Genomic DNA, 22,282 nt, shown 5'->3' on the forward strand with positions numbered 1-22,282 from the left:
GTCAGGAAGTCATAGGCAGGGTCAAAGGGCAAAGCTGAAGACGCGTAGGGTTTTATGTATCTTTACTGAAAAGATTTGGGGATACTCAATAGTTTGGCAGTTTCTCCCAATAGTCCTATGCCTCATAATCAGAATTAATGGGGATGAGAAAGGTCATGTAAGGTAAATATAATGGAAAGTTTGAACATAGTACTGCAGTGTGAGGTGTGAGTCAATGACAGCCAGCCAATGTACACTCCCTTTTGAAAGGAAAAGCCAATGGAACTGACCTCAGACATACATGGCAACCAATGAATAGTCACCACCCAATCCGCACTCACCTCTGAGATGTTAGAGACAGGCTCCACCTGCACCTCGGTGGAGCTTACAATCTCAGTGGAGGTGGTGTCCAGGATCTCCACGGCAACGGAGATGAGGAGGCGGGCCCTGAAGGACACGCCTTCCCCCAGCCCCTCATTCAAGTCCTGGTGCTCATCCATCAGAGTGTACTGGCGGGTGGAGCCATACATGTTGACCCAGGCTGGGCCCATGGTGGGCAGGAACCCTGGGGGAGGAGAGGAGGGATGGAGGATGACAGGAGAATTCAACAAAGAACAGGATCCTGAGAAAGGCTATTGCCTGTGTGGTGTCGGGCAGGAGCAGCAAACCATTGTTGACTTTCTTTAATCATTTGGGTCAAAGCCCTCTATAATGACTTGGTAAAAACGACTGACGACCAAAATGACTAATGTGCTACAATAAGATTGGATTGACCCGATGTCCTGGCAATATTCTACTTTTGAGCTATGGTTGGGGGCAGATAGGACCTCACCTTTGTCACCATCATTGGCGATCTTTCGCAGGTCAATGAAGTGTGTTCCTATGGCGACGTCGTTGACTTTGTCGGAGTCTCTTATCTGGACCTTCATGCGTTTGCAGAGCGGAGGAAACATCTCAGTGAAGACCACCTGCTCGTTCCAGATCGGCTCATAACTACTCTTCTGGACCGACGTCTTCCCCTTGAGGAAATAACATCAACATACGCCTGGATTGACACCCATTCAACTCTTACACTGACACTTCATATTATGCAAATGTATACTGTATTTATAATGGGAATGTGATCCATTATGTAATGCTATTTGTCTCTTTTGTTTATCAAGTAAAGAAATAAAACAGACAGTTTCAGGTTCATGGTATGGAGAAGTCAGGACCTCCTGAGTAGTGGGTGGCTGTAGTGGACCTACTCTCTGTCCGGCGAAGAGCACTTGTACGTAGGGGTCCACCAGGTCTCTGTTCTCCCCTATGAAGGCCTTCTTAACGTTGGCCATGATGCTGGTGTTCATCTTGGGAAGGCCCTCAGCGCGGTAGATCTTCACGTAGAATCGTGCCCACTGTCTCTCTAAGGGAACACCCTCCGGAAGAAGGAGGTTCCTGGCCAGAAACAAAAGGTTGAAAAACAGTTGTACGCCTCATTTTGTCTCAATGTAACCCCTTGATAACATTCTCCGGACTTTTTTATTTAACCCCTGACACCCCTAAACATTGTATAACCCTTCTACAACATTCTATTGCCCGAATAAAACATTCTCTTACCCTTCTATGTCGTCTTCATCCGTCTCGTTGGCCTTGTGGGGAGTCTTGATGTTGTCCCCCTTCCCCACCACGGCGATGTCACACTTGATGTAACCTTTGCAGCCGGCCGTGATGTCATCAGGGTCGGACAGTGTGGCCCACTTGTGGTAGAATTGGTGCTCTGTGACAGACAAGTATCAATCCAAAAATCAATCATTCTTTCAACCACTTACAGGAATTAAAATAATTCTAAATATGACCACGGCAACCATCAACATCACCCATGTGCCAGTCTCAGCACCTTACCACTTACCAGGCTGGGAGTAGACTGTGCCAACATCCAGCTTGAAAGTTCCAACTAAGGTGCCACTCCGCAGCAGGTTCTTAGAGTGGATCACCTGGTGAGAGAGAGGAGAGGAGAGGAGAGGGAGAGAGAGAGAGAGAGAGAGAGAGAGAGAGAGAGAGAGAGTAAGAAGTAAGAGTGTGTGGAAGAAGGATAAAATGTTGATTTCATGCTCAAAGGCTGTTACTATAAAGAGAACGATTGAACGTCTGTGTGTGTGTGTAGAAGAGCCACTTACTGAGAGCTTCAGGATCTTGTCAAACATGACATCTGGTGGGACGTGGAAGTCAAAGACAAAATACTGTGGGGAGAAGAGAAGGCATAATGTGATGTGACAGATACAGTAGCCTTACTTTCTGTCAAATGACTCATGTATTGTATGATCATTCCATTGAGTTCAGTAGATTCAAAGGTTGAATTGAATGATTCAACCCCTGAAGGATTCATTGGTCATGCCACACAACACGTTTCTACATGCCTGATAGGGCTGGGAATTGCCAGGGACCTCACGATACGATATTATAAAAGCAAATCAAATTGTATTGGTTGCGTACGCATATTTAGCAGGTGTTATTGTGGGTGTAGTGAGAGAGAAAAAGAAACCCGCACACTGCTCTTGCTAGTATCACTGCTCTTTAATAAGCTTTACGTATCGGCCTCAAGGCCTTCGTTTCTTATTTTTTTGTCATCTTATTCAACTGTTACCAAGCACCTGCAAAAAAGATAGCTCAGATGTCGGAGTGTATTTTGAATCATGAATTGTGGGTGTAGTGAAATGCTAGTTTTCCAAGCTCCAACAGTGCAGTAATATCAAACAATACACACAAATCTAAAAGTAAAAAAAAATGGAATTAAGAAATATTAGTATGAGCAGCGTTGGAGTCCGGAGTATAAATATATATACTGTATATGTGGTGTATAGACATTGTGGACAGTATGTGGATACATGTGCCGATATGATACGTATTGCGATTCTCATGATTCTCACGATTCTATATGTATTGCGGTTCGATACAGTGATTTCAATGCGATTCGATGATCCATAAATAATGCTCACCACATGTCTGGTGCAGAGGGACAAGAGAGAGCCATGGAGAAAATTAGTTTTGATCAGCCATGGAAATAAAAGTGTTGAAAAAACATTCACTATTTAGAAAGAAGATGGAGAACAGGCTATGAAGGAAAAAAAAATAATAATAATATCGCGATATTGCCAAAACAATACGACATGATATATCGTCCAAAATAATACCCTTTGTAACTGTATTGTCCCCCCCCCGTCACTAATGCTTGAGGTGAATAACTAACAGAATACAACCAACAATGATCAAATAAACATTCTTTCAGCATTGGCGGAATCCATTGACGTCCGGGTGAATTGAACTGCAAGGGGAATTATTACAGACTAATGTCTAGCAGGATCAGGACACCAACTGAATAATGCCTTTGGCGTTTTGCGCAGCCTCCCTCTTGTGAAAGAAGAGTGTAATGTGCATAGCTCAAAGCAGAAAGGATTCCTGTTGAGCCCAGAGCAGAGGCTTTGATCTGAACACAGCCAGGCTGGTGCTGGAGCCTCTGAACTGAGACTGGCTTCTCTTCCCACTCAATTATACACAATGCAGAAGAGAGAGGGGAGTGGAGGGGAGGGGAGGGGAGGGGAGGGGAGAGCGGGAGAGCGGGAGAGAGAGAGATGCACTTACCTCATTGTAGTAGGGGCAGTTAGTGGACTCCTTCATGGAGGTGTACTTCTTGTCGTCCCCAATCTCCACACAGACCACAGGGTCCATGTTAAGGCCAACCAGCTGCCTGGCCTCAACGACTGTGATGCTAATCTAATGGGACATATTAGCATTAGGGTTGCAAAGTAACAGAACATTCAGCTGGAGGATTATCGGAATCGGGAGGGAATAAGCATGGCGGGAATCATTTAATTCCAAAACATTCCACCCAAATGTGAATGAAAGTACCATAATAAAAGGGTTACGGCGTGAAACAAACAAGATGACAACTCAGACTGGAGGTTTAGACTACAGAGGCGACGTCTGTCCCTCAGGGTTAATTATCCCTGCTGTGAACATCTCAGTCGGTGTGCGGTGTTGTGGTTCCTGGTCACAGAGACTGGTACATTACTGTATCTAGGTCAGTTTGCTGTTGTTAGCAGGGGAGTTTATGCAGTTTGCAGTTAGGCTACGTTAATGAGCTGTTAGATTCTGTTCTTCCCACCCAGCCTTCACACTATCCTCTAATTGTATCCTTACTGGAGCGTTTTTTCTTTCCTCTCTGATAAACCTCATTCCTCCATCCTTCCTTCTCTCCTCTCTTCTGGTGAAAAATGTGTTCACTATGACCTTACCCTTCACAAATTCTACTGTGAGACCTGAGTCCAAACCAACAACCTGTACACAGCATCCAGTCGAAGCTATTAACTGCCTTTTCTCTCATGTCTTTTCTCTCAGGAGTGCGACATGGGTCCATGTGGAGGGAGCATGGAGAGACTTCTCTCATGTCTTTTCTCTCAGGAGTGCGACATGGGTCCATGTGGAGGGAGCATGGAGAGACTTCTCTCATGTCTTTTCTCTCAGGAGTGCGACATGGGTCCATGTGGAGGGAGCATGGAGAGACTTCTCTCATGTCTTTTCTCTCAGGAGTGCATGGGTCCATGTGGAGGGAGCATGGAGAGGTCCAGGATGACATGGGTCCATGTGGAGGGAGCATGGAGAGACTTCTCTCATGTCTTTTCTCTCAGGAGTGCGGCATGGGTCCATGTGGAGGGAGCATGGAGAGACTTCTCTCATGTCTTTTCTCTCAGGAGTGCGGCATGGGTCCATGTGGAGGGAGCATGGAGAGACTTCTCTCATGTCTTTTCTCTCAGGAGTGCGACATGGGTCCATGTGGAGGGAGCATGGAGAGACTTCTCTCATGTCTTTTCTCTCAGGAGTGCGACATGGGTCCATGTGGAGGGAGCATGGAGAGACTTCTCTCATGTCTTTTCTCTCAGGAGTGCGACATGGGTCCATGTGGAGGGAGCATGGAGAGACTTCTCTCATGTCTTTTCTCTCAGGAGTGCGACATGGGTCCATGTGGAGGGAGCATGGAGAGACTTCTCTCATGTCTTTTCTCTCAGGAGTGCGACATGGGTGGAGGGAGCATGGAGAGACTTCTCTCATGTCTTTTCTCTCAGGAGTGCGACATGGGTCCATGTGGAGGGAGCATGGAGAGACTTCTCTCATGTCTTTTCTCTCAGGAGTGCGACATGGGTCCATGTGGAGGGAGCATGGAGAGACTTCTCTCATGCTGCTGGTGTACTGGTGGGAAAATGGGCAAGGAATAATGGGCTGTAAAGGACAGTGGCGGCCCAGGCGAGAGACATTATCAAGGGCCATCCACTTTGAAACAAACTGACAAACTGAAACTGAAGCAGAACATGAAGAAATTCCAGAAGAAGATTGCCAGGAAGGAAGGGGGTGGTCAACTGTGCCTGTAAATTGATTTAGGGTTGCCCTAAACTGTTTATTTGGGGTATCATGTTTATTTTGGAGGTCTACACACTAGGAAGCTTATTGTGATTTAGATTGAAATGCATTGAGCCACCGATCTGTCATTAACAAACCACTTAGTTGAGGGTCTTGCATTTGCGTGATAGGCTCAAAGTGAAGCACGAAGGACTGTCATTCTAAATTTGGGTTGTATCGCTATTATGAGGACGGTGATAGTAGGGGTTTCGATTTACCATGTTATCATAATTCTAATGTTAAAGTGCATCAATACATATGGCTTTCTGGATATAACAGTACAATTGACATGAGCATGTTTAAGTATGTTTATAACTATATACAGTACCAGTCAAACGTTTGGACACACCTACTCATTCAAGGTTTTTTTTTTATTTTTTAAAACTATTTTATACATTGTAGAACAACAGTGAAGATATCAACATTACAAAATAACACATATGGAATCATGTAGTAACCAAAAAAGTAGCCACCCTTTGCCTCGATGACAGCTTTGCGCACTCTTGGCATTCTTTCAACCAGCTTTACCTGGAATGCTTTTCCAACAGTCTTGAAGGAGTTTCCACATATGCGGATCACTTGTTGGCTGCTTTTCCTACACTCTATGGTCCAACTCATCCCAAACATTCTGAAATGGGTTACGGTCGGGTGATTGTGGAATCCAGGTCATCTGCTGCAGCACTCCATCCCTATCCTTCTTGGTCAAGTGGCCCTTACACAGTCTGGAGATGTGTTGGGTCATTGTTCTGTTGAAAAACAAAAGATAGTGGGACTAAGCGCAAACCAGATGGGATGGCGTATCACTGCAGAACGCTGTGGTTGCCATGCTGGATAAATGTGCCTTGAATTCAAAATAAATCACTGACAGCGTCACAGGCAAAGCACCTCCACACCATCACACCTCCTCCTCCATGCTTCACGTGGGAATCACACACGCAGAGATCATCCACTCACCTACTCTGCGTCTCACAAAGGCATGGTGGTTGGAACCAAAGGACACATTTCCATCGGTCTAATGTCCAGTGCTCATGTTTCTTGGCCCAAGCAAGTCTCATACTTTTATTGGTGTCCTTTAGTAGTGGTTTATTTGCAGCAATTAAACCACGAAGGCCTGATTCACGCAGTCTCCTCTTAACAGTTGATGTTGAGATGTGTCTGTTACTTGAACTCCGTGATATTTATTTGGGTTGCAATTTCTGGGGCTGGTAACTCTAATGAACTTACCCTCTGCAGCAGAGGAAACTGGGTCTTCCTTTACTGTGGTGGTCTTCATGAGAGACAGTTTTATCTTAGCACTTGATGTTTTTGCGACTGCACTTGAAACTTTCAAGTTCTTGACATTTTCCAGATTGACTGACATTCATGTCTTAAAGTACTGATGGACTGTAATTTCTCTTTGCTTATTTGAGCTGCCATAATAAGGACTTGGTCTTTTACCAAATAGGGCTATCTTCTATATACCACCCCTACCGTGTCACAACACAACTGATTGGCTCAAACACGTTAAGAAGGAAAGAAATACCAAGTTTTAACAAGGCACATCCCAGGTGACTACCTCATGAAGCTGGATGAGAGAATGCCAAGAGTGTGCAAAGCTGTCATCAAGAAAAAGGGTGGCTACTTTGAAGAATCTCAAATATAAAATATATTTTGATTTGATAAAATCTTTTTGGTTACTACAAGATTTAGTATGTGTTTTTTCAAAGTTTTGATGTCTTCACTATTATTGTACAATGCAGAAAATGGTCAAAATAAAGAAAAACCCTGGACTGAGTAGGTGTGTCCAAACTTTAGACTGGTACTGTAAGTGGACTCGTGGTAGGGACTAATGTGTTATGGGTTAGATGGAATGATTTATGTGCAAATGTATTTGTAACTGGAGGCTAAGTTCACTGTAGTAGTAGCATCACATCTCCTGCAGAGTGCGCCAAATGATAGGTGACCATTGCTGTACATTCATACCCTAGGGTGAGGGTATAAATTAAGTGATTGCCTTGTGTGTGGTGATGGAGCGTGTACTGATGTTTAATTCATATGTTCCTGTCCTCTTTTGAGAATGAACTGCACTATGTGAAGGTTTGAAACTCAATGACTGAGGTAAAGTACAATTGTAATGTACGAAGTGTAAGGAAGTCTTTCCTTTTCCCACTTTCCAAATCATATTAATGCTTGTTTGATGAAAAGCATCAACTGGCGCACAACAAGGGAAAATTATTTAGTGTAGAGGTGCTGATTAGCAGGGAATAAACTTTAAGCTATAAAACAAAGAAAGTCGCACACTCCATATATAAAACCACCCAGTAATTTGAAGGCACAGTGATGCCGAAACATTGGCATTTTGTTACCCAATAAAATACTGGGAGGTAATACATATGGAGTGTGTGAATCTCTTGGTTTTTAATGCCTGTTTGATGAAAATGCTTGTAAGTAACTTTCCATTAGGTTGAGACTTAGTCTTAAAAGGGAGGAAATGTCACGAAAAATGACAAAATTAGACATACTATACTGTTTTTACTTAGAGAATTATCCATTGCTATATGCTAGTGTTTTTTTTTGCTGATGCAGGCTTGTATTGTGTGATAAGTCATAAGTCTGGGCATACAGATAAGAGCCGGGTGCGACCGCAATATGTGACATCCCGTTTGTACTATCTGCTGGAACTTCTTTCATAAACCATGTTCCCCATCCCTGTTTGCACACATCTGCTAACTGCCACATAGACAAAGAGGTTGGACTTTCTATAAAAGCTGAGCGCCAACTCTGTTCGTTGGGCATTTAACTCTGAACTATGAGTGATTGTTGATTGCTCCATTTTTTTGCTAATCTTACAATAAAGGTTGTTGTTTGAAGAATATACAGTCTCTCTTTAGAATTTCCAAGACATCAGTCATCTTCCCCAAATTAAGGGGATGATGGTGCAATCTTTGTGAGAGGGAGGGAATATGATTTTATTGGTCCTCAACTAATGGCTCAGACACTCAGTTAGCCCTGAGTTAGCCTGCAGGTTAGTTCTGAATGATTCATTGCCATATACATTTACCTGGCTAAAAGGTGAGCCACTTGCGTGGTACCGGTTATCCCGAGTTGAACTCAGAGTTGACCAAAGTGACTCAAACCATGTAAGTAGTATAGGGATCAGGAGCAAAGACCAAGATTTATACCAGGACATTGGTCCATGGGCCCTTTCTAAAATTGTAAGAAACTCAAGTAGAGTAAACTCGAGTACAGTACCGCACAGTAGAGTACAGTAGAGTAGAGTACAGTACATTATATAATGGGTGGGTCTAATCATGAATGCAGATTGGTTAAAACCGCATTCCAGCCGGTGTCTATTCCACAGGTTACCACCGGCTAAATCTATGACATTAAAATGCCTATTTACTCTGTTCCATTTGACTGCGCACTCCACTGTCTCATCAGCCCAGCCAAGCAATTTATAAACTTGATCTCCACTATAAAAAGCATCTAGACTTTATCTCACATTTCCTTTAGACTGTCATTTTGTTTTCAACAGCAGAGATTTGTATAAACCTTGCTGTCTGTCTCTCCAACATTTGCAACATTGTTTCAATATTTAAATTTGATTTACAGCTGTCCTATAGTAATGAATGTGTAGGGAGTCGGGATAAGACAGACAGGCAGGGAGCGTTTCTCAGCCAGTCAAAATCATGAATCAGCTGACATAATTTCTATGGATATATACAATGAAATGTCAATTGAAGAAAGGTTAAATGAAACAAAGTGCAGCTAGTTTGTAGTCTTTCTAGTGTCAGTTTGAAGGGATTGTGTTAGCTGTGTTGTTGGCTAGTTCCTCTGAACAGCAGTGTCCTGAGGAGTAAGCACATTTTCTATGCTAGGCGAATTGTGCCTCATTAGCTCATTGTTATGAATGTCTCCAAATAAATGTAGCTTAAACAAATGCAAATGCAGCTACTTTGCTGTTATTTTGGCTGCACTTTTTGACGTGACTGTAAGTTAGCCGTAGCTGGCTAGCTATAAAGCAAGGGATAAGAATGTTGCCAGCTAGTATGACAATAGAACATTTAGAACGAACAACTGGGTCACATACACAGATACTGTAATGATCTGACTCGATCATAAAGGAACAATTGCCCAGACAGAGGATTGAGTTTACGAATTGACGGTTTATAAACACAACTTCACACAAGCTACTGTTTGGCCATAGCCCACGCCAAATAAATGAAAGATACCACACAAGCCAACCGTGACCTTCTCTTGTGAAGCCCAGATGTAAGAGAGAGAACAATGGCTAAACCTGGTCTTAACTTCCAATGCTCCATCCCCCTGCCCAACCCCCCTCCACACCACTCCGCCAACCACCAGGATGCCCGGCATCAGAACATTCCAGGCATCCACGTGATTGGCACATAGCTGGTTGATTGGCATGTCAGACCCCGCGAACACTGGTAAGTACAACACAACCCACTAATAGCCTACCACATAACACACCGCTGTCTGTGCGGGTCGCTACAATACTGAACAAAAAGACTGAACAACTGGGTCGCGTCTCTAGGAACGGAACCGATAACCCGTTGTATAAAAGTGATAATGCCCTCGAAGCCGGTGCCAATATATCCTCCAAACACGGGCTTCTCTGGCATTATCACTTAAGTAGAACACAGTACAATACAGCATATTACAGTAGAGTATAGTACAGTAACATCATGAGTTGTGATTATGGTCCATTGTTTAGCTAGCTAGCTACATGACTTAACAAAAGACTCCACTCTAATTTTGGCCTTGTACTGTATTTTCATTTCAAGTTAAAGTGTACTGTTAGCTAGCTAGCTAACGTTAGCTGGCTGGCTCGTTAACTAACGTTGCGTCATGCGTTGGGATTCATTGTTTACCTAGCTAGCTATCTAGCACATTTCTTTAAAAAATACTCTCGTCTCAGTGAGCCAAAGTGCAGAATAACTGATGTATTTTTGAACACTCAACACCCGTTGAATATGTCCAGTGTCAGTAAACGTTGGCAACAAAGCATAATTCAATTGTTGCCAGCAGCACATTTACAGTCACCAACACTCTGGATAACATGAAAAAAGTCTAACCAGCTCTGCTAGGGCGAGTAAAATGGTCAGAGTGGGGTGTTCTCTCATTATGTTTCTGGAAGTAGCTAGCCAATTTTAGCAAGGTAGCTTGGGTGCTTGACTGTAGTTGTGAGGTCAGAACTTTCGGAACAACTCTACTTATTGGCCAGAGTGTCCAGTGTGCGTTCTGAACGCGATAGGACGAGTAATGTCCAGTGAGCTCTCTCTCTCTCTCTCTCTCTCTCTCTCTCTCTCTCTCTCTCTCTCTCTCTCTCTCTCTTAGATCTCTGGAAGTAGCTGGCAAGTTCGTACAGAACGCACGGACCAACCCTTAAAGAGATGGGTGGGGCTAAGGCTTAAGAGGGTGTGAACAATGCTGAATGGGTGTAGACAAAGAAGGGTGTTATATTGAAATAATAGTGTTAGATAAAAAATAATCATGAATTACTTTATTTTCAAACATTAAGTTTAGGAGTCAGGTTTGGGACAGCCATCTGTACAAACAATGACATTGTACCATGTTAATTTAACAATATGTTTGTTATTGCCTAGAAATGAATTAGAACATACCATGATTTAAATAAATGTCCTAATTTTGGAACAGTTGTAAAAAAAAAAAAATTGGGCGCGCCTATTACTATGGCTGAACCTGCAAAACAACACATGATTAGAGTGGCAAGTAGCCTAGCGGTTAGAGTGTTGGACCAGTAACAGAAAGGTCGCTGGATCAAATACGTGAGCTGAAAAACCTGTCAATGTGCCCTTGTGCAAGGCACTTCATTTGCTCGAGAGGTGCCGTACTACCATGGCTAACCCTGTAAAACAACACATTTCACTGCACCTATCTGGTGTATGTGACAATAAAACATGTTTTTGTTTTTTTAAATATATATTTTTTTTGGGGGGGGGGATACTTTCCCTCATCTCACCTGGTAATCCACAGGCCTCCCAGAACTAGGCTCCATCTTGATATCAGGCTTTGATCTGAGAGAGTCAAGGCACACAAATCAGAGCTTTTCCTAATGAAGTGTAGCCTGCAGTTTGCTAATTTACTCAACTAGTACTGTAGTATGGGTTATAAACATGAATAAGAGTGTTATAAAGGGTCAATGGATCGTTGCAGTAACAGATGTACAATAAGTAAGTACATAAATAAGTACACAGACCTCTTGTTGGAGACATTGGTGGTGACGGCAGTGACGGAGGCCAGGGAGATGCAGTCTGGGTCCAGACCCCCCACCCCTCCCAGACGCATGGCCTTCCTGTTCAGATCCTCCATGTCCAAGATGGCTGGCTCATCTTGGGGGTGCCATCACAATAACTTATGTTACTATATGCCAGGGGAGGCCAACCCTCTTCCTGGAGAGCTACAGGTCTCTCTCTCTATCTCTGCTCTAACACACCTGATTCAATTGATCAAAGTCTCGATGGGCAGCTGATTAGTAAAAGCCTACCTTTCTTGTGGTCATCCTTGGAGCTCTTGGTCTTGCCGAGCTTCATGGCTGAGAATACCCCCTTCCCCGCTCTGAGGGAGGAAGAGAAGAGGAGGAAGTCAAATAAACAAAGGAACTACTGAACACTTACACAGTGAAATCAGGTCACATATTTTGGAAGACCTACCTCTTTGGGGATAATGACAAAGTAAAGTTCCCCAAATGCATGAACTATTCTCATTATTGTGACATTCAGAGGACTTTGTTAAACTCTCATGTAGGGACCTTTATATTTATCTGAGGAGGACCTCATTGAACAAGAAATGTATGAGTGCTTCAGCAGTACATTATGAAAAACTACAGTACCTAACTAAAACATACACCAGGGGTAGGCAACCCTGTTCCTGGGGTGCACAGTTACTGCAGGATTTTGTTCCAACGAGGCACCACACTTGACCAACTAAGCTAATTGATCAGTTCAGTGATTGCCTAAATTCAACATACACTACATGACCAAAATGTATGTGGACACCTGCTCATCGAACATCTCATTCCAAAGTCATGGGCATTAATATGGAGTTGGTCACCTCTTTCCTGCTATAACGGCCTCCACTCTTCTGAGTTGGCTTTCCACCAGATGTTGAAACATTGCTGCAGTGACTTGCTTCCATTAAGCCACAACAAGAGCATTAGTGAGGTCGGGCACTGATGTTGGGAGATTAGGCCTATCACGCAGTCGGCGTTCCAATTCATCCCAAAGGTGTTTGATTGGGGCTGAGGTCAGGGCTCTGTGTAGGTCAGTCAAGTTCTTCCACACCGATCTCAACAAACCATTTCTGTATGGACCTCGCTTTGTGCACGGGATATTGCCATGTTGAAACAGAAAAGGGCCTTCCCCAAACTGTTGCCCCAAAATTGGAAGCACAGAATCGTCTAGAATGTTATTGTATGCTTTAGCGTTAAGATTTCCCTTCACTGGAACTAAGGGGCCTAGCATGAACCATGAAAAACAGCCCCAGACCATTATTCCTCCTCCATCAAACTTTACAGTTGGCACTATGCATTGGGGCAGGTAGTGTTCTCCTGGCATCCATCAAACCCAGATTCGTCCGTTGGACTGCCAGATGGTGAAGTGTGAGAACGCGTTTCCACTGCTCAAGAGTCCAATGGCGGCGAGCTTTACACCACTCCAGCCGACGCTTGGCATTACGCATGGTGATCTTAGGCTTGTGTGCGGCTGCTCGGCCATGGGAACCCATTTCATGAAGCTCCCGATGAACATTATTGTGGTGACGTTGCTTCCAGAGGCAGGTGACGTTGCTTCCAGTGAGTTTTGCAACCGAGGACAGACAATTTTTACACGTCACATGCTTCAGCACTTGGCGGCCACATTCTGCGAGCATGTGTGGCCTACCCCTTCGCGGCTGTGCCATTGTTACTCCTAGTCGTTTCCACTTCACAATAGCACTTACAGTTGACTGGGGCAGCTTTAGCAGGGCAGAAATGTGATGAACTGACTTGTTGGAAAGATGGCATCCTATGACGGTTCCACGTTGAAAGTCACTGAGCTCCTTAGCAAGGCGATGGCTGTGTGCTCAATTTTATACACCGGCCAGCAATGGGTGTGGCTGAAATAGCTGAATCCACAAATTTGAAGAGGTGCCCACATACTTTTGTATATATAGTGTACCTGCTCTTCCAGGACAGATCAATCAAAAACATGAAGTGCCTGTGTCACTCCAGGATGAGGGTTGCCTACCCTGCCCTAAACCAACATAACTCATTGCACCATCAGGAGAGAAACATTTAGCAGAGATGAACATCACATGGACAAGACAGTCTCTTCACCCCCCGACCCCCATCACTATAGAACTCAGCGGTGTCCAATGACGACACACAGTTCTTACAGAGGATCACATATCACCACCATAACAAAGGCCTGGACCGACAAAATGAGGGGCCTTAATAATGAACAACTATGAGCGTGACCATCCAATTAGCTGCAGATATAGATACATGTCAGATAGAAGATGAAAGGGAGGTTTTCTGTTTGTCTTCTCAAAGCATCCTAAAGTGGAGTAGTTGATCAGTTCAATTTCAATTTCCAGTTCAATTTCTGCTTTCCATCTTCCTTTCATTAATTCACTGATATCTATCAAACCCTCTTTCGATAAGAACCATAAAAGGAAGGAGATAAGATAGTGTTCTTTCAAGAAAATATAGCATATTCAACATGACAGGTTTGGCAGGATGAATTGGAAAGGGAAAATCCTTTAGAAAGAAGCAATATACAGTAAGACTACAAAAACAATTGTTCACTCAAGGCTGGTTCACCTAGCTACCATACTATTATTATTGACATAATCACAATGCAATGGACTTTAGAATGTAACACCTCAAAACAACGCTTGAGTGCAACCACCGGGTGTTGAATACAGATGTAGGATCTTAATTTGAGTTTGCTTCAGAAGAAAAATAATCCTGCAGCAAAAGAAAACGTGAATTATTATATGGATTATAATTAATGGACCATTTTTGTAGAGGTAGATACAATTTGTTGTTAGGGAAAATCAAGTCTCACATTTTAAAGTGGAAATTACAAACTTTAGAAAGCCGGTGTAAACCTTGAATACACGACAAGTTTGCATTTCCTGCCGTGCAGGAAAATTCTCAGCAACAACAGAGTGATCAAATTAAGATCCTACATCTGTACAGCCTCAGTCAGATTAACAAACATTTAACCTTTTACTGCATTGGGCTAAATCAGGCTCACACAGAGTGATTCTTGGTAGTCTTAAACAAATCTATACACCTCATACACATGGTTATGGGCTTAAAAAAGAAGACGCTTGTAGCATGTCAGACATAGCATTGAAATCTATTCAATTTAGAGTTTGCATCCTAATAGTACACTTTATATACATCACAGAGGACTGAAATATAACAAAACTGTTTGACATAGAAACACGTTTGTCGTTAATATACATATTTATTAATTCCGAAATTATGAAAAATATTAATAACATTCCACCCATTAGGTTACAGAGGGCGCATTTGGTCCTTGGCTAGAGGAAAGGGCTATGCAGATCATACTAATCAATAAGCAAAAGCAAGTGGTTCATACATACCATACGAAAAATACCAAGGGTCCAAACCCAGCTCAGGATGACAACACTAGCTACCTCTCTGTCTCTCAACAAAATAAGATTCAACTGTCCCTCATTCACTCTATTCCATGTTTGGAGTTCCTTCGTTAAACAGGAGCCTAGCTCACAGGTGCACTAGAATCCAAGTAGGTAGGTAAAGAGGAATACAGGTGTGCATGCAGGGAGGCAGAGGAGGGAGAGGCAGTTGAGAGTATGAATCTAAGGCAAAAATACAGCAGTGCACAAGCTGCTGTGGTGTTGGGGAAGAGGGATGGGGTGCACTGACGACCAAATAATATGAGTGCAGACAAGCATGGCAAGGGATCCATTGGAGCACATATACAGTACACTCTGAAACGAAGACACACACAGGCATGCAAGCACACACCAGGGGTTAGAACCAGTTCAGGGAACAGAACTGAAAACTGGAAACATACAAAAAAAAATTTAGAAACAGAATCAGAACCAGGAACAAAAGTGATCTATACAGTTCCGGAACAGAATCGTTATTTTAAAAGCATGGAGACTGAAGTTATTTATTGTTACGAGCATTTTTTCCCAGTCCCACAAAAAATGCAACAAAGATAACGAACGGATAGAATCGTTATTTTAAAAGCATGGAGACTGAAGTTATTTATTGTTACGAGAATGTTTTCCCAGTCCCACAAAAAATGCAAAAAAGTACCTATGCAAAGCCCTCACTCTTTCACTCAGCAACTGCTTCCAGTGTCTGTCTGCCAGCTGAAAATCTTTTCCAGTGTGTGCAGGCTACCTACCCCTCCCAAAACATAAGCTACTGTAGCCTACTGACGTTACAAGTGTGATTAAGAAATTAGGCAAAGATTTTATTTATTTTTTTAACGAGAGAAGAACGGATAAAATGTTTCAATGCTAGTTAACGATGCTATAGTTATCATGTTTCACATTGGATTTATTAACTACAAAAAGGTAAGACGTGTTTTTATTTAATTCTGGTGCCACTCCGCACACACCAGCTTGTTAGCATGGTCCAATGTTAAGCCAACTCTCAGAAGTTCAAAGACATTCAAAGTTCCTTCATAGAAGACGCTCCTCCGTAGGTATAATTCTGTGGGCCTAATTGAAATAATGCATGTCAAAAAAAGATGGCCAGCGTTTCAAGTCAAGCCTCCTCCACCCTCTCTGGCTCTCACGCCTACACTTTTCTGTCCAATGCATGTAAACTACTAGCCCATTTCAGAGGTTTAAAAAGGTTCGAACCAGTTCATAACTTTATTTTTCTGGTCAAAACAGTCAAAAAAAAAATGGTTCTCTTCAGAATGAAACAATTTGAAAATAATTGTTTCCAACCCCTAACACGCACACACGCACGCACACACACACACACACACACACACACACACACACACACACACACACACACACACACACACGCACGCACGCACGCACGCACACACACACACACACACACGCACACACACACACACACACACACACACACACACACACACACACACACACACACACACACACACACACACACACACACACACACACACACACACACACACACACACACACACACACACACACACACACACACACACACACACACACACACACACACACACACACACCCTGTGGTGGTTGTAGAAGTATTTGGCCTCTCACTCTGCCAGAGCAGAACGCTACTGTTGAATGAACTGGGAGGATTAAAGAGGAAAGTTTGGCGTCTGTCTGTCAGAGAACTATAGAGGATCACAGCGTCTTATTACAGTCAGCAGGAACAAAATGGAGGAGATGGAACTGGAGCAGACAAGCTCAACCACAGAGTGAGCTGTCGCCAGGGATGAAAACCCACAGACAAATGGGCTTAATACATTTCAACACCTCTATAACAAAGAGACACAGTAATAAAGTTACCAACATTATAAAAGAAACACAGAGCCGATACCTACTTCTCTTTTCTGCCTTTTCCAGTCTTCTCTTTTCCTTTACTGTGCCAAGCACAGAGTGAATGCAGATCGGGACAAAAAAAAGAGTTCACAAACATCACTATCTTTTGAGAGAAGCAGTGTCTGAGCGAGAGAAAGAGAAGAGAACTGATTGAGAGGCTTCGTCTTCTTGCTGTTGTTTAATCAGCGACTCTAGTTTAATAAAGAGAGTAGAGACGGGGCTGTTTGAGTATGTATGAAAGGTCAGTGAGTAGGCAGAGCAGAGAGATGCTAAATGGAAATTAAAAACTGACTGAACTTCAGAAAGGGTTCAATTTGAACAAATATGCTGCTGGAGGGGCAATTTCTGCACTGTTTTTCCTTTCGCTGTGATGGAATTCCAACTCAATGAACAAAAGTCACGTTATCCCTAAAATCCAAAATGTCACAATCATACAAGCTATGTGTAATCAGAACAATGTCACCAAGTACCCAGTATTTTTGCCCTTTTCATTTAAACTGAAATGGAAGACAAACCAAGTAAAATGTATCTTTAATCAAAACACTGCAAATCAAACCAATCAAATCACATCAAACCAATCAAAACCACACAAACTGTTTGCTTGAATCAGGTTGTGGAGTAACTCATCAGACCAAATTCAATGACTGACCAATCTTGATGTAACCAACCCCCTACTACTGACCATGTCGATTAATACTGATCAATATTATCTATGGAGTGATTTGGTGTAATTACAAGGAATATTTTGTCCCATTGATATTGGGGTTGCTTGTCAATCTGAAAACCATTCCCATTGTGACAATGTACACAGGAAGCTAAATGAAGTTGAAAAGACGTCAAGAATACTTATTTTCCGGATGTTGAAAAGGCATCTATGTTTCACAAGCTTGAACAGCACAATACAGCACAGCACAGTACAGTAGAGTTTAAGTCAGCAGAGTACAGTATAGTAGAGCAATTTACATTAGAGTTTAGTTTAATTCAGTGGAGTACAGTAGGGTACAAAGTACATTATACTGTGCTCTACTGTACTGTAGTGTACTGTACTGACATATACTTTACTTTTCTGTGCTACTGTGCTCTATTGTACTGTACTGAGCTACACTCTACCTTTTCTCTACTTTACTGTACTGTCTAAACTTATGAAAACTTGTTTTTTTCTATGGTTGGTTCTGATTTGGTAGGGCCAGATCAAAAATCGACAAAACAAAGATGTCCAAAAGACGCTAGGCGTTAGTCTGTGCTCAGTGGTTATTGACATTTTAGTTTTGACTTATTTGAAGAAATTTGAGATGGTACGCAACCACAACAGAAATACAGAGAGGGGCAGAAAGCTACCTGACGTAATGCTCATGACACACACACACACACACACACACACACACACACACACACACACACACACACACACACACACACACACACACACACACACACACACACACACACACACACACACACACACACAAACACACACAAAAAAGGATTCCTTTTTTCCAATTTACCAAAAGGAGGGGAGAGCGGAGGGGAGAGCGAAAAATAGATAAAAAGAGAGAGGGTCGGAGAGAGAGAAAGAGAGAGAGGAGAATGGTCAGTATAAAATAAAATCAAAAACTTGCAAAATTGAATATCAATAAATAAAAGAGGAGGAAAAAGAATTGAGCTGCAGGTAATTAATAATGCATCACCACAAAGCTCTGTTCTGCTCTGGGGGCTCTGCTGAATAGTCTCTGTCTCACACACATGCACGCACACACACGCACATGCACACACACACACACACACACACACACACACACACACACACACACACACACACACACACACACACACACACACACACACACACACACACACACACACACACACACACACACACACACACACACACACACACACACACACACACACACGGTGTTCTCTCAGGAGTGTCTCGTGATCAGATGGTCAGACAATGATCAGGTGAACCAGACATCCAGAGTGGTGGTTCAATGTTCTAGAGCGGACTGTTCCGGTCGAAAAACGATTTACCATTCCACTGCCTTCTCATGAAATTCTCTCCTATTATTAATATTAATATCCACAGAAATGGTTTTCTAAATCTCTATTTCAATGACAATTATGACGCAAGCACTGCCATCCGACTCCTATAAAAATGTAGCCTTTTGAAATATGACTGTCAATATCTCAAGAGCTTAGCTGTTCTGTCTGGTTAGGCAATGGCTGCAGGGGCTGCAGGGGTATTGAATATGGCCTCTTAGCTATTGCTTAGATTTTTTTCCCTCTGTGTAATTGCAAAAAGCTTGTATTCTGGGCTGCTGGTGTGGTATTCGTTCCTCTGTATATTTGTAATACAGTTGTATTCTGGGCTGGTGTGGTATTTTTTATTCATTAGTGTAAAAGGCATTATCAATATTTAACATCAGAGAACAATCCTTTGAGCCTATGTACCCTATACTGGATGAAAACAGCCTTCCATTTGTGTGTGCATGCGTGCGTGCCTGCTTGTTGAAGATTGAGAGAAATACAGAACAAGCGATGACAGAGAGAGAAAGGAAGGAAGGAAGAAGAGAGATGTGTAGAGGAGGTAAACATATCCGGCTGGTCACAAGAAAAAGTGGTTGACTTCGGAAGTAACAAAAGGTCCTGAGGACGTCGATATATGCCTTCCTCAGTGCTCACAAAAAAACAGTGGCACAGCACTGGACTCAAACTCACGAGGTTCAGAGCCTTCCCCAAACCATAGCCTTAACCACTCCGAATGAATACCTAAACTTAACCCTTTGAGTCGTTTCTGTTTTATCCCTGTAACCAGGCGGAATTAATGTTCAAAAATCAAAAATATGAGATCAGGTTGGAAAATATAGCAGTTGACTGAGGAAGGAGGGAGAGGCTGGATAGTATTCGTGGCTAACTTTCACTCGGCTTTCTCTGAATCCCCCTCTGTCTTAAAAATGTTTTTCTGCTCATGCCCGAAATAGTGCTGTTGCATTTTTAAGTCTGGTATTGCATCACGCTTCAGGCTGCTTTCTGCCTGTTGTTTCAAACACAACTCCCTCTCTAGAGCTAGGTAACATGCCTTGGCAAAAAATAAAATATCTATGTTGACATCCTTAATGAGCGGCTGCCTGGATCTCTCATTTAAAGACCCTTGCTCCCTTCGGTCTCAACGTAGACTTTGATCTGAAGCCATTCTTGTGATTATTGTGACTTTGCCATTGTAATTGTTTGTAAGTTTGTGTAGTCTAAAATGTATCTATGATCGTATGGTATCCATTTGTTTTTTTTGTATGCTGTTCTTTGTATGCCATTTTAACATTTGATAATTAACCAATGATATTAGGTCACACTTGGCCATGATTACAGACACCTGTGTCTTTTGACACTATATAAACGAGTCATCCCGCAGGGTTTGATCATACCCCGCTGAAGAGAGCTTGGCTGTCGAAACGTTGGACATGACATTTTTGCGTCTGAGCTCCTAGAGTGTGCGGCTCTCCTTTATTTTCAAGACATCCTTAATGATATCTGAACTCTTTAGGATGACTCGTTTTCACAATATCATCTCTCAACCTTGTATCATCCAAAAAGGCCAATTAGACAGTATACTGCAGCTTCTACTCTTATTTCTTATTTCTCCTGTTTTTTTTATTTGTATTTGTATTTTCTTTAGTTGATATTGAATACTGTCCTGTTGGGTATAGGGCTTGCACATTAAGTATTTCACTGTACTTGTGCATTTGATAAGTCAAACTTGAACGTGAACTTATGATTTGACATTGTGTGATGACATTTCACCATAATAAAACAGTATGTAATTTCATACATATAAATCAATGTCAAAACAGAAGGTGCTTTCTATTTAATGTATAATAATCAGGATCATATTATGATTATGCTGAGGGCTAAATGTTGACGGTGAGAGGTAGTGGAATCTGGTGTGTGTGAAATTCATTACAGTTTTTTACAATCGCTAGGATCCATTTCTCAATACTTAGGTCACTTTTTCCAAACTCTTCACACAATTCTCCTAACCAACTTTCAGCTTGGCACAGCAGTTAATTTCACATCCAAAATGCACTAAAACTACCAAAACCCTTTATACATGTCTCAAATCAACTCATTCTTCCATAACACTAGCAAAGGTTGTCACCCAACAAGCAAACAATGACCTAAACAACACTAACAACAGGTAGCATTACACCATGTTTTCTTTTTTGTACAAAACAATAATGACACCTCTCTACTGTTTAGAATTCACTGCAGTGTAGGTTACAGGAATGAATCAGACATGATGCAATATGCTTCAATATGTTTTATATCATTTAATGACTCCAACCTAAGTGAATGTACACTTCAGACTTCAACTGTACTTCAGTTAAAGTCTCTCATTATAGAACTTATATGGGAATTATCAGTCAAGATGAAATAGGGGTCAGATTCATGCATGGCACAGGCGTTGCTATAAGGATCTATCCCAGGAGGCTGTTCTTGGGATCATCATGGTGATCTCCTCTCACACCGTGGCTTTAGACAGGAAGTCAGCGAGGGTCACTTAACACGCTCAGTCAGTCAACATAGGCGGGCAACACAGTGGCACATAACACACAGGCAATACACCACAAAAAACACAGCACTCAGACACACTGAAGAAGACGTCGAGGGAAAACCGGGAGATAAAACACCAAGGAAGAGCTGGTTGGAGATATTTGCTATCGCATCAGGACACAGAAAATGCACAACATGTACACGTATTCAAGCACTGCAATGACATGAATCTAAAGTTACCTCTTCAACGACAGCATTTGATGTCTACAACTGAAGCTCTTCTCTGAGTACTTCAAACAAGCCACAGCTTCAAACAAAAGACACATTGCTAAATTAGGAATCAAAGACCCCAGAACATTTTACCAGTGCTAAGTTCATACTGACCTCATATGAATACAGACCCTCTACATTACATTAAAGACGAATTTGTTAGTGCTGCTGCGAGCTCATACAGCCCCATAAAGACCTTCTACATAAAATAATTAATGTGGTAAAGATGGCAAAAGATGGCGCCGATAGAGAAGGCCGTCATCTTACGAGTTCCAACCTGACTTTGACACTTATTGACCTTTTTGTGTTTATCTGTACAGTTTTTGTATCTTTTCCCAACGAATAACTTTTGGACATCAGATTGACAGTTGCTAACCTGACTTTAAATTTCTAATTTCGACGTTAATACCGACTTCAACTCCGACTCAGCTGTTCGCTTGTTCATACCGGACATAATTCCTTTGTTTTATGGGCTACCTAAACGCTG

General features: G+C 42.4%; 1 protein-coding gene across 1 annotated transcript in view; it reads right to left on the reverse strand.

Moving 5' to 3' along the window:
• LOC135505729 (otoferlin-like) overlaps positions 1-22,282 on the reverse strand; it is a 141,205-nt gene that overhangs the window by 30,028 nt on the left and 88,895 nt on the right. Inside the window, exons 6-15 of the mRNA XM_064924804.1 lie at positions 11,918-11,988; positions 11,630-11,762; positions 11,393-11,447; positions 3,598-3,729; positions 2,136-2,198; positions 1,868-1,952; positions 1,576-1,735; positions 1,227-1,413; positions 812-998; positions 321-544 (exon numbers count right to left, since the gene is read on the reverse strand). Of these exons, the coding sequence (XP_064780876.1) occupies positions 321-544; positions 812-998; positions 1,227-1,413; positions 1,576-1,735; positions 1,868-1,952; positions 2,136-2,198; positions 3,598-3,729; positions 11,393-11,447; positions 11,630-11,762; positions 11,918-11,988 (1,297 nt within the window). The remainder of the gene's footprint in view (positions 1-320; positions 545-811; positions 999-1,226; positions 1,414-1,575; positions 1,736-1,867; positions 1,953-2,135; positions 2,199-3,597; positions 3,730-11,392; positions 11,448-11,629; positions 11,763-11,917; positions 11,989-22,282) is intronic.

Source organism: Oncorhynchus masou, chromosome 19, assembly GCF_036934945.1.
Source record: "Oncorhynchus masou masou isolate Uvic2021 chromosome 19, UVic_Omas_1.1, whole genome shotgun sequence".
NCBI classification, from domain to species: domain Eukaryota; kingdom Metazoa; phylum Chordata; class Actinopteri; order Salmoniformes; family Salmonidae; genus Oncorhynchus; species Oncorhynchus masou.